Source organism: Dreissena polymorpha, chromosome 14 (genome assembly GCF_020536995.1).
Source record: "Dreissena polymorpha isolate Duluth1 chromosome 14, UMN_Dpol_1.0, whole genome shotgun sequence".
In the NCBI taxonomy this organism is placed as follows: domain Eukaryota; kingdom Metazoa; phylum Mollusca; class Bivalvia; order Myida; family Dreissenidae; genus Dreissena; species Dreissena polymorpha.
The window spans coordinates 51,803,438-51,816,068 of record NC_068368.1 but is presented as its reverse complement, the minus strand read 5'-3'; the positions used below and the strand labels follow the sequence as shown (position 1 = coordinate 51,816,068).

Below are 12,631 nucleotides of genomic sequence, written 5' to 3'. Positions count from 1 at the left end.
CCCACTAAAGACTACAAGGGCAGACGCTTGCAGGAACTCAGAGTTAGGGAAGCAGGCGCCTGGACTTATCCAGGCGTTTTATAGCATAATAGAAAGAATATTTATTTATTTTTAAAAACATAAAGTCTACGTGTACGTCATAACTTTGAGTTAAGTATGTCGTGGAAACAATTAACCCATTTTAATATTTAATTGGATACAGGTATCATTTTAAAGAATTTTTCAAGCATGTAACTGTTTGGCTTCTGATTCGTGTCTATCATTTTGCTTTTGTAAACGCAAAAAAAACGCGTCATTGACCGTTAATCCATTTTAATCGATAACATCTTAAACACTTTAATTTTCATTTCAACACTTTTAACATAAACTAAATACGCTGATTGTTTCATTATTTGGAATGTATTATATTGCAGTATATTACGACTAAATTGCAGGAATTGAATATACCATTTGTCAACACAGTCCGATTTCAGTTATTTTGAAAGAAATAAGTATCACGTGCGTGATATACAAATTACGCCGTTGGTTAAGTCTTTGGTTGAAAACCGCTCAGAAATGTTCATTGTGACACATCGCGCAACTTTCTAAGCAATTGAAGCAAATAATTTATTGGTTTATCTGTCAGGCACATTAAATATCACGTGTTTACATAATTATATATAGCGTTTTAAGGTTCGTCTAAAAAACAAAATGTTTACGATCCATCATCAATTTGTGGGACCATCATTCTCCCTGAAAAATCACAATGTGTTATAAATGGCATTACAGCGTCTTAATCTAATAAAGTTTTCTGACTTATCATCTTTTTTAGACGTCAACAAAAATGTCCGCATTAATGTTTCCCAGTCGTCTCTAAATAAATAGAACGACGTGTTTCTAATGGGAGGATATGATCGTTAACATTGATTCTGTCAGTAATAGTAATTAAAACATAAATGAAGCGGAGCCTTATACAAAAGCTTCATTTGTTTGTGATATCAACTCTTCCCATATCACTGTTCAAAGCAATCAGCGAGTTGTATATAAAACTAATGAATATAAAGCTTCAGTCGTAAATCATATATTTCAATTAAACATTTCGAAACCAATTATACGCAGTTCAATAGCTATGACGATATATAAATTCCGCTGTGGACTCATCATATAAAGTCGCTCGATATTGCCATGTCAGCTGGTCGCGATAGAGTACCGAGGGACGTTGATTTACTAATGGAACTATGATGGGAGGAAGTGGGGAGGCACGAGATGTTTGCTCCTGATTATGATCAATAAAACTTATCACAAACCGGTACAATTCCACTGAGCTTTACCAAACGCGTACTATAGAGCAACATTCGCGAAGTTGTAATATTAGTTTTGATGACTGAGCTAAAAATTTAAATACACGCTAACAAGACGACTATTTTCACAATCAATAACATGGCTACAGTGTCCTACTTTACCCGAAATCTACCCAAAGGTTTTTGTGTTCCAGACATTCAGGCATTCAAAGACAAATAATATCAGCTCCACTAAAGCCTCTGTATTGTACTGAGTATGTTGAGTCTGTGCCTTGCTGCTCTTCTATATTTTTTCTACTTCCCCTTTTCAACGACGCTTATACTCAATGAATGTGCAAAAACTCATATCATCACTCAGACGTCTTCAGAATACACATCTTGTTTAAATGTGTATGATTTTGCGCTCTGTTCATATAATGTAGACCTGATAATGATTTGGATGCTTTCTTTTAATGTTACAACATTTTCTGTTTTGTTCATACATGTAAATATGTAAATCATACTTTACGTATCAAAACATATTAGCGATATAGAGGGGAGAGAAAACGGCGTAAGCTTCCCACCAACCTCCCTAACATTTGCCAAGATTCGATTTTATTCAACCACCTTTACTTACTTAAATGAAAACTGTACGATTTATGGATTTGCTGATTTACAATAAACATTCAGTATTGTAATTTTCGAACTTCACTTTTGCTTAATTTCTGATTTTCGTGGAGACTTGAGTTTGTATTTGTATGGCATGACATAAGAACTTTTCGCATCTAGGTATGGGCATGTGTTCGAACAAAACTGAACAGATTGACAATGATTATGTAAGTTTCGGCACTGTGAGTGAAATCAGCAAAAGACTAGTTTTATCTGCATTGCTTTTTTGAGTACCCAGCGTTCTTCTTTTTTTTCAGAAAATTCACGCGACGGCAACGTGAGCGATAACGAAATATCGTCGCTGATGCAGAAGAACGACTTCAACAAGTGGAACGTGCTACGTAATAACACGGAAATGGCGGAGGATTTCTACCGTTCCATGGACGACGGTCACGTGGCAATCCTGGCGTACTCGGACGTAGCGGCCAACATGAACGGCGAGGAGTTGCGGACATACGGACACCAGAGCGAGGACATGATCATCTCGTGCACCTGGCAGGGCATGGCCTGCTCGCCGGAGTAAGTCACATGGGAGGGCATAACCTGCATGCCGGAGTAAGTCGCATGGTAGGGCATGACCTGCTCGCCGGAGTAAGTCACATGGCAGGGCATGGCCAGCTCGCCGTAGTAAGTCACATGTCAGGTCATGGCCTGCTCGCCGTAGTAAGTCACATGGCAGGACATGGCCTGCTCGTCGTAGAAAGTCACATGGCAGGGCATGGCCTGCTCGCCGGAGTAAGTCACATGGACGGGCATTGCCTGCTCGCCGTAGTAAGTCACATGGCAGGGCATGGCCTGCTCGTCGTAGTAAGTCACATGGCAGGGCATGGCCTGCTCGCCGGAGTAAGTCACATGGCAGGGCATTGCCTGCTTACCGTAGTAAGTCACATGGCAGGCATGGCCTGCTCGCCGTAGTAAGTCACATGGCAGGGCATGGCCTGCTCGCCGCAGTAATTCGCTTTGCGCCACACACAAACTTTGGTAAAATAGGTTATCTGTAAAATAAGTGCATGTTTCCGACCCACACCATCTATTTGAATTTCCAGTGTATCAATGAGACTCGATCTGGGATAACTGGGCTAAATGCATGTGCGAAAAGCGTCGTCCCAGATTAGCATGTGCAGCCTGCAAAGGCTAAAAAGAGACGACACTTTCCGCCTAGACATGATTTTTGCTAAGAAAGCGACACGTGTCGTCCCTTATTAGCCTTTGCGGGTGCACATGCATTAAGCTCCGGTTTCGCAGAACGAGGCTCAATTCATGCACAGTGTCATTTAAGCAAGAGGCGTATATCCGTAGGTCACCAAGGTGCATTCAATCCGAAATATAATGCTAGCAGGTAATTTGTCATCAACTCGTTATGTCTTTTGCTTTTAGTGTATTTAGACCTATTTCAAATAAACACATGAACCCAATTAAACCAATATTGGTCACCTTGAATTCTATTTTCAGCAACTTCACCTACGTTCGCAACAACATGTATGGCAACTGCTACACATTCAATGCTTTCGACAACGGTCAAGATCCACTGACAACGAACTACCCGGGTCCACTTATGGGTGCGTGTTTGTGCATGAGCATTTATCATAGTTAGTTTAATAGCAGTGCGGGGCCTCACATGGGAGTATGCTTGTACTCGAACAATAGAAAGCGCAAAAGCAGTGCGTTGATTCTAAACGGTGTTTGCTTTTTAATAGAATATGTACCACAGTAAGTGTTTAAATAGTGCGGGTCCTAACATGGGTTTGTTTCAGGGGTATGTTATTGATCCACATACTAAAGTCGAATAATTAAATTAATTGATATCGTTTATGCAGGCCTTACTCTGGAGCTGAACATAGAGCAGGGGCAGTACGTGCCGGCCCTGGCTCAGGACGCCGGGGTGAAGATCGTGATTCATGAACGGGGAACCTACCCCATACCGGAAGACGCGGGACTGTCGCTCCCGCCGGGGATGAAGACTTCCATCGGGTTGGACAAGGTAACACGTGTCCGCCATAAACATGCAGCGTCTGTAGATGCCTTCATCAGAACATGTTGACAAAAAACATAAACTAACACACAACCAGTTGTTGAGCAGAAGTATACATTGGAGTTATTTTGATATCGTTTGTGTTTGTAATAAGACTGTTCCGTTATATCATCGTTTGTAAGATGTTTATAGTTGTAAATGTTTAAACCTCTCTTCGATCCTCACCAGACTGAGTATAAGCGCCTCCCCCCGCCCCACGCTGACTGCGGCACGAGCGGCCAAGGCGTGGTGGACATGTATGCACGTGACTTCGGAACCGCCTACACCAAAGAGACTTGCCTCAAGTCATGTATCCAGGCCGCCTTACTGGACCAGTGCGCATGCGCAACCTCCATCTTCTACGTGCCACCTGGCGAGAAAGTCTGCTCAATGTCCGGAAACGATTGTAAGTTTAATGTGCTGAATCAACCAACCTTAGTTTTGCATCGTGCAGGCGTGGTCTATTTGGTTTCAAACCAGATCGAAATGTACTATATATCACGATGCATTCGGTATTCCTTAACTAGTTTAACTAGTAAATACATGCACATTCTGTTTCGTGGGCGATTCATCTTCATATACATTACTTTTCATTCACAGCAACGTGCGTGTCCACAGTTACGGAGGCAGTCGTGGAAAGCTGCAACGGGAGGTGTCCGACACCTTGTGAGTAAGTGACAGTTAGCTATACAATAATATAGGTACTACACAATTAGCTTAAAATGAATAAAAAATAATACGCTCAGGGATTTTACATCATTCATCATCATCATCATCATCATCATCATCATCATCATCATCATCATCATCATCTTCTTCTTCTTCTTTCTTCTTCTTCTTCTATACCATCACCATCACCATCACCTCCACCATCACCTCCATCATCATTATCATCATCATCATCATCATCATCATCATCATCATCATCATCATCATCATCATCATCATCATCATCATCATCATCATCATCATTATCATCGTTGCAACGATTAACGTATGCGTTGGAGCGTACATATGTGCTGTTACAAGGCATGTTCGGCTTTCTTCCCAATTAGTGTCGTTGCATTTTGCTTTCTATTTGTTCGGTTAATAAACTCAATACCACATATTGAAGAAAACATACACGAACAAACCAATAACAATCCAAAGTTGAGTACATTATATTCATCTTTGAACACTGCTATTTAAGCATTGATATTACAGGTAATGCATTTGTTAAGAGTTTGTAACATTCGTCACATCCAAAGATGTGCTAGTAAAATTAATCTTTCCCTTGCATGTCTCTACACAATGAACTGTTTACTGTAAATGATCGATGTCAATTATAAAAGATAAATCATGTAACGCTGTAATGCTATGTACCACCGGTCTAGGTCGTTAATGCACTGCTCGGACCACAGTTCGTATTTTTTGTTCGTTGGTTATGAAATAAATGAACGCCGAATGTCTTGAGTAGTTAGTGTGAACAAATCCTGCCTGAATGTTGTACACTGTATATATGCATATATGATAATGAATCACTGAGCATTGAAGTATACGATTTACGAAAACTAATAAACTTGATAATTATGTAACAATTATGTTGAATGCAACTTAAAAAAAAATAGAACTGATTTTACAACTTTCTTTCATATTAGACTTATAATATTTGTGGGATACCTCCGCAAAATTTCAACATTTTTAAACGGAACTCATATTTAATATGCATGTTCTTTTATAAAATACGATATGCGTAGAGGTTTCGTTGACAAAGAGCACGCATAGTGTTGTATAACTTATCATTGACAATGAAAACCTATATTTGTAACAAATTTCAGCATAAAACCATAACGTTTTGTTATTGCTTAGACATTTATAAGATCCAGTAAGAATTGAAATAATAATCGAATGTTCTATGTTTATCGGCAAATAAACAACAGCAGTTTTGATCCGTTGCTACTCACAAAGAGTCCTCGCGGTTGGTACGCCTCATCAGATGCTCAAATCGTTGTTTATTGACCGGTAAACAAAGACATATCGTCATTTATTTATTAAAAGAAATCATCTTATGCTTTTGTGTTTTTGCACAGCGACACCGTGTACTCCCTGATCACGTCTATGTCACAGTGGCCTTCTGAAAACTACGAGGTAAAAATGCTATAGCAAACCTTAACATTGGTAATAATGAAATAGCAAACCTTTACATAGGTTGTATGGGTAAAGCAAACCTTAACATAGGTTATATTGGTATAGAAAACCTTCAAATATGTTCTATTGATATAGTAAACCTTCACATAGGTTCTATTGAAATAGCAAACCTTTTCATAAGTTCTACTAAAATAGCAAACCTTTTCATAGGTTCTACTGAAATACCAAACCTTCACATAAGTTCTACTGAAATAGCTAACCGTCACATAGGTTGTTGTGTTATAGCAAAACTTTACATAGGTGCGACTGTTATAGAAAACTTTTACATAGGTGCGATTGGAATTGCAAACATTTACATATTTGTTTTAATGGAATAGCAAACCACACATAGGAGTCTACTGAAAAACCATCACATAGGTATTATTGGAAAAGCAAGCCGTTACATAAGTCGTCAATTAAAACCAAATCTTCCCGCATGTTATACAGGAATGACAAACCGTCACATTGATTAGTATGTCAAACGTTTACATGGGAAATACTAGAACATTAAGCATTGACATCGGTAGACCTGCAAAAAGCAAACCTTCCTCGATATAAGATGACTATAGCAAACCTACACATGGACCACTTCTTTTTTTTTTAGATTAAACTTTTAGTACACTTTTGAAATATATAAAAGGAACACTTATATCCACAAGAAATACATATCTTTTGCGTTCTTCAGGATTATCTGGATTGCAAGATATCTAAAACGTCAAGCTATTTCATGGACAAAGAACAACGACAGGACAGGTATAAAAACTTATAAGATATGTTTGATATAAGTTCAGAAATAGCTAGGTTGAATGGTATGAACTTGTGATGTAGTATCAATCAGGCAAAGTGAGATATCTAGCAAGTAATGCGTGGTAACGTGCTGGTAAGGTGTGATGTATAGCGGGTGCGGAGTACTTTATATGTAGCCAGCAATTCATTACAGCAAGCTAGGGGTGAGTGAAATCCATCTAGTTATGCAATGTGTTAAGCTGGATATGGGTTACTTCTAGTAAAAACAGCATTAAAATATATTTAGGTGTAACTTTCGACAGTTCGTAAGATATGTTTGATTTTGCTAATTTACAATGTATAAACATGTGTTATGCTTAGCTTGGGCACGTATATCTTACGACTTGTTATATTTCACAAACAGGAAAAAAGCTATTTAAAGCTTAATTATTAATAATTAATCATTATCTGAGAAATATCATGACAGTTAACTCTTATGAAAATATTATTTTGTATAACTCAACTTTGAAAATTAATTAATGATAAAGATCCCGAAGGTAGCCCAAAATCCTTTATATATTGCAGGTATGGTATAAAGCTAGAAACCTTGAATTGATGGTACTTAGTTATGTGTAAATGATAAATAGCTGTGCGTGTAAGGTATTTAGATATGTGTATATGATAAAAAGATGTAGATATATTGTATTTAGATAAGTGGATATGATGTTTAGTTGTAGATGTACAGTATTTAGATGTTTGTATATGAAACATAGCTGTTTGTTTATGGTAATTAAATATATGTATAATATACATAGCTGCAGCATTTAGTTATTTGTTATCAAGCATGTAAATGGAAATGTATGATATTTACTATTTAAGTATCTTTTATGATACACAAATGGAGATGTATGTATTTATTTAGATATGTGTCCATGTATATGATACAATAATGTACGTGTATGATATAAAGAAATGCGTATATGATACATAATTGTAGAACTAAGCTATTTAGATATGTGTATATAATACATAGCTTTAGATGTAAACTATTTAGATATGTGTATATGATACATGGCTGTAGATGTAAGCTATTAAGATACGTGTATATGATACATAGCTGTTTATGTAAGCTATTTGGATATGTGTGCATGATACATAGCTGTAGATGTAATCTATTTAGATATGTGTATATGATATATAGCTGTAGATGTAAGCTATATAGATATGTGTATATGATACATAGCTGTAGATGTAAGCTATTAAGATATGTGTATATGATACGTAGCTGTAGATGTAAGCTATTAATATATGTGTATATGATACATAGCTGTAGATGTAAGCTATTTAGATATGTGTGCATGATACATAGCTGTAGATGTAAGCTATTTAGGCATGTGTATATGATACATAGCTGTAGATGTAAGCTATATAGATATGTGTATATGATACATAGCTGTGGAGATAAGCTGTGGATGTAAGCTATTTAGATATGCGTATATGATACATAGCTTTAGATGTAAGCTATTTGGATATAGCTATTTGGATATGTTTATATGACACATAGCTGTAAATGTATGGTATTTAGATATGTGTATATGATACATAGCTGAACATGTATACTGTTTAGATGTGTGTATATGATACATGGCTGTAGATGTTAGCTATTTAGATATGTATATATGATACATAGCTGTAGATGTAAACTATTTAGATATGTGTATATGATACATGGCTGGAGATGTAAACTATTTAGATAGGTGTATATGATACATAGCTGTTTGTGTAAGCTAATTGGATATGTGTATATGATACATAGCTGTAGATGTAAACTATTTGGATATATGTACATGATACATAGCTATGGTGTACGCTATTTAGATATGTGTACATGATACACAACTGTATATAGGTGTATGGTATTAAGGTACGTGTATATGATACATAGCCGTAGATGTAAGCTAATTGGATATGTGTATATGATACATAGCTGTCAGATGTAAGCTATTTGGATATGTGTACATGATACATAGCTATGGTGTACGCTATTTAGATATGTGTACATGATACACAACTGTATATAGGTGTATGGTATTAAGGTACGTGTATATGGTACATAGCTGTAGATGTAAGCTATTTGAATATGTGTATATGATACATAGCTATAAATGTAAGCTATTTGGCTATGTTTATATGATACATAACTGTAGATGCAAGGTATTTAGATAGGTGTATGAGATACATAGCTGAACATGTATACTGTTTAGATTTGTGTATATGATACACAGCTGTATATGTATGATATTTATATATGTGTGTATAAAGCATATTTTTAGATGTATGGTATTTAGTTCGGCCAATTTGTATAGGATAAATAATGGCTTCACACCAACGTCATCATGCTGAACATAACACATGTATTATAGCGATACAACCCTGCTGAAAGTGGACGTTTTCTACACAAGGTTGATGCTTAAAAAAGTCGAACAGAAGAAAGCGTACGAAGTATGTTCGTGCATTCATTTTAAAATTAACTTGAAACGTAAATTTCGTTAGAGATATTTTCCGTGTTTTGTTCATGCACTCTTATATTCAATTTTAAAAAAGTCTGCAATATTTTTGAAAGGGCATCAATTAAAAATAGTATTTTTGTAAAGGAAATGTTTATGTTACATTTGCAGTTTAAGAAATTTTGGTCAATCGCAATTTAAAAATAACTTATTTTATGTTAAAAGAAATACATAATAAACCTGACATCTTAAGTTTCTCATCTTAGTATCTGATATCTGCCTTAATCAGTCTGAAAACCTGATATCTGACATCGGAGGCCAGCTGGGTCTGTGGTTGGGCCTCTCTGCAATCACGTTCGGCGAGCTGATTGATCTGTGTGTGTCCATGGGGAGGGCAGCACTCGACAAGTGCTGCGACCGGAAGTTGCATGAGGAGGAAAAACAAGGCAGTGAGTCTGACATAGCCTAGCAGACATGAAGGTTCGGACAGGTCCGCCGACTGGGAACATGCGCGGGCTCATGTGTGTTCGAGGTGCATTAACAGCTCTATCAGGAACGCATCATAATTTGTAACATCGCTGCGTGTTTAAGCTGTTGTGTTTTATTTTATTGTTTCTGTTGTATTTTATAATGTCATCTAATTATGTTTTGGCTGTACATGTATTTAACGTATCATAATTAAATCAATAGCAAGGACGCTACAAATTGTTGTACATGTAGGTTGGGTATAACAAGTATTTATTGCAGTACATTTCTTATTAGTTCTTTTTTGTAATAATAACCTCGTGTTTTTTTCCGCGGCTGAATAAGGAAATTAAACCAGTTGCACTCAGTCCCGGGGTTTACCCGTTAGACAGAGTAGGCAACTGCCTATGGACCCCGCGACTGTTCGGGGCCCCATGAGACCGTGACGATATAACACACTTTATATACTTACTTAGCCTAATCTAATGATTTGACTAAGCTTATTATTTTATATCAAGTGTATGTTCCGATTATTATTATTAGGCTTACCAAGTGAAAATCGGTGACGGTGTTCTTTAATTCTTGATATTATAATTATAATATCGTATTGGCAACACTGTTTTATGAAATTATATGACTAGAAAAGGTATTATTTTATGTCTTGCCAGCCTTGACACTGGTAGTTTAATTCAAACTAGATAAATCGATTTGGTACGAACGTTCTAGTACGCACTATGCCGACTAGGGGCCTTGGATATGGGACCCACAAGTTTCCCTGCCTATGGGCCTCCTCGGTGCTTAGCCGGCAATCGTTGCACTTACTAAAATAGTAATGATAACCAATCAATTTGTCGGTTCCAACGACCTTTAATCGAGCGCCAATGTTGAAAGTCGCACGATATATTAATCTCTTGGCATCCTAGAGCAAGAATACGCGTTTTCGGAGTAAATCTATTGAAATAAAAACAATCAAAAAAAGCTGTGTCAGCTAAACAGCATAGAGAGAGCAACTGTTAGGTTAAGAACGGCGAAGGACTGTTTAGCATCGAGACCATAGCCGTTGTGTAGATCCCACGGTCAATAATCTCGTACCGAGGTTGAAGATCGCCGAATGTAACGCCGGTCTGCAAGACCGAGAAAACGCGTATTCGCACTAAACCAAAGACACAAAGAAAACACAATATTATAACTAATATGCGCGCAGGTGTTATAAGAAATTATAAAATAAAATACTGAGGGATCTGGATGAAACTTTCCAGTCTACTAGAGGCACCTGGACCACTGCTTTCGGTGCAGTCTTGCTTTTATGGTGATGTGTTGAAATCACGTTACATCCTTTATAATATCCATTCGTAACTCTTTACGTTATTCGAACGGAATGAGATATCTAAAACATGCTTGGTATTCAGCTATCGTATAGTCTTGGCCAAAGGTAAAGGTCAGATAAAACTTCAAGAACTTTATAAGAGATATAAATATAAAATCTTACAAAGCACATAGTCAATAATAATGCATATAAAGCTCTGTTTTGCTAGAATGATCCGAATATAAGTATCCAAAATTATGGCATCTGAATAAGGAATTGGTAAAACGTTAGTTCCTAATTCGGAAGCCTGTTTTTCGATCGATTACTTTCGGGTATGTGTTTTATGTTGTGTGTGTTATTTAAGTTTGATTGTGTTATATGGATGTATTCTGAGACATGTGAATGTTACCGAATGTATGTCTACATGAACATGCGACTGTTACCGAGTGTATGTATACATGAACATGCGACTGTTACCAAGTGTATGAATTCATGTACATGTGACTGTAACCGAATGTATTTCTACAGCAACATGCGACTGCTAACAAGTGTATGTATACATGAACATGCGACTGTTACAAAGTGTATGTATACATGAACATGCGACTGTAACCAAGTGTATGTATGCATGAACATGTGACTGTTATCAAATGAATGCATGCATGAACGCGTGACTGTTACTAAGTGTACGGATACATGTACATGCGACTGTTACCAATTGTATGTATACATGAACATGCGGATGTTACCAAGTTTATGTATACATGAATATGCGACTGTTACCAAGTGTGTGTATACATGAACATGCGACTGTTACCAAGTGTATGTATACATGAACAAGCGACAGTTACCAAGTGTATGTATACACGCATATGTTACTGTTACCGCATGTATGTATACATGAACATGCGACTGTTACCAAGTGTATGAATACATGTACATGTGACTGTTACCGAATGTATTTCTACAGCAACATGCGACTGTTACCAAGTGTATGTATGCATGAACATGCGACTGTTACAAAGTGTATGTATACATGAACATGCGACTGTTACCAAATGTATGTATACATGAGCATGTAACTGTGACCAAATGTATGTATGCATGAACGCGTGACTGTTACCAAGTGTATGTATACATGTACATGCGACTGTTACCAATTGTATGTATACATGAACAAGCGGCTGTTACCAAGTGTGTATACATGAACATGCGACTGTTACCAAGTGTATGTTTACATGAACATGCGACTGTTACCAAGTGTATGTATGCATGAACATACGACATATACAAGGGAAAGTATACATGTTTTTTTACGATTAATAGAACCAACACTTCAAATAAATATACTCCTAAATGTTCCTTTGACTGTGGCCTAAAGGAATCGATTGAAATCGACGGTATTTCATGTAATGGGGCGCTTATTTATACAGTTCATGCTGTAAGTTTCCATCCCGTGGTAAATGTTTTATTCGGACACATTAGAAAACATTTGCTAAAATTAGCCGAATGACGCAATAAA

The 12,631-nt window shown here is 36.9% G+C and overlaps 1 protein-coding gene across 1 annotated transcript in view; it reads left to right on the top strand.

The window, feature by feature from the left end:
* Positions 1–10,261, top strand: part of LOC127857366 (amiloride-sensitive sodium channel subunit beta-2-like) — an 11,223-nt gene extending 962 nt beyond the window's left edge. The window contains exons 3-11 of the mRNA XM_052393765.1: positions 2,186–2,447; positions 3,381–3,487; positions 3,746–3,909; positions 4,129–4,345; positions 4,540–4,609; positions 6,009–6,066; positions 6,791–6,858; positions 9,255–9,333; positions 9,628–10,261. Of these exons, the coding sequence (XP_052249725.1) occupies positions 2,186–2,447; positions 3,381–3,487; positions 3,746–3,909; positions 4,129–4,345; positions 4,540–4,609; positions 6,009–6,066; positions 6,791–6,858; positions 9,255–9,333; positions 9,628–9,807 (1,205 nt within the window). The 3' untranslated portion in view covers positions 9,808–10,261. The remainder of the gene's footprint in view (positions 1–2,185; positions 2,448–3,380; positions 3,488–3,745; positions 3,910–4,128; positions 4,346–4,539; positions 4,610–6,008; positions 6,067–6,790; positions 6,859–9,254; positions 9,334–9,627) is intronic.
* Positions 10,262–12,631: the final 2,370 nt, after the last annotated feature.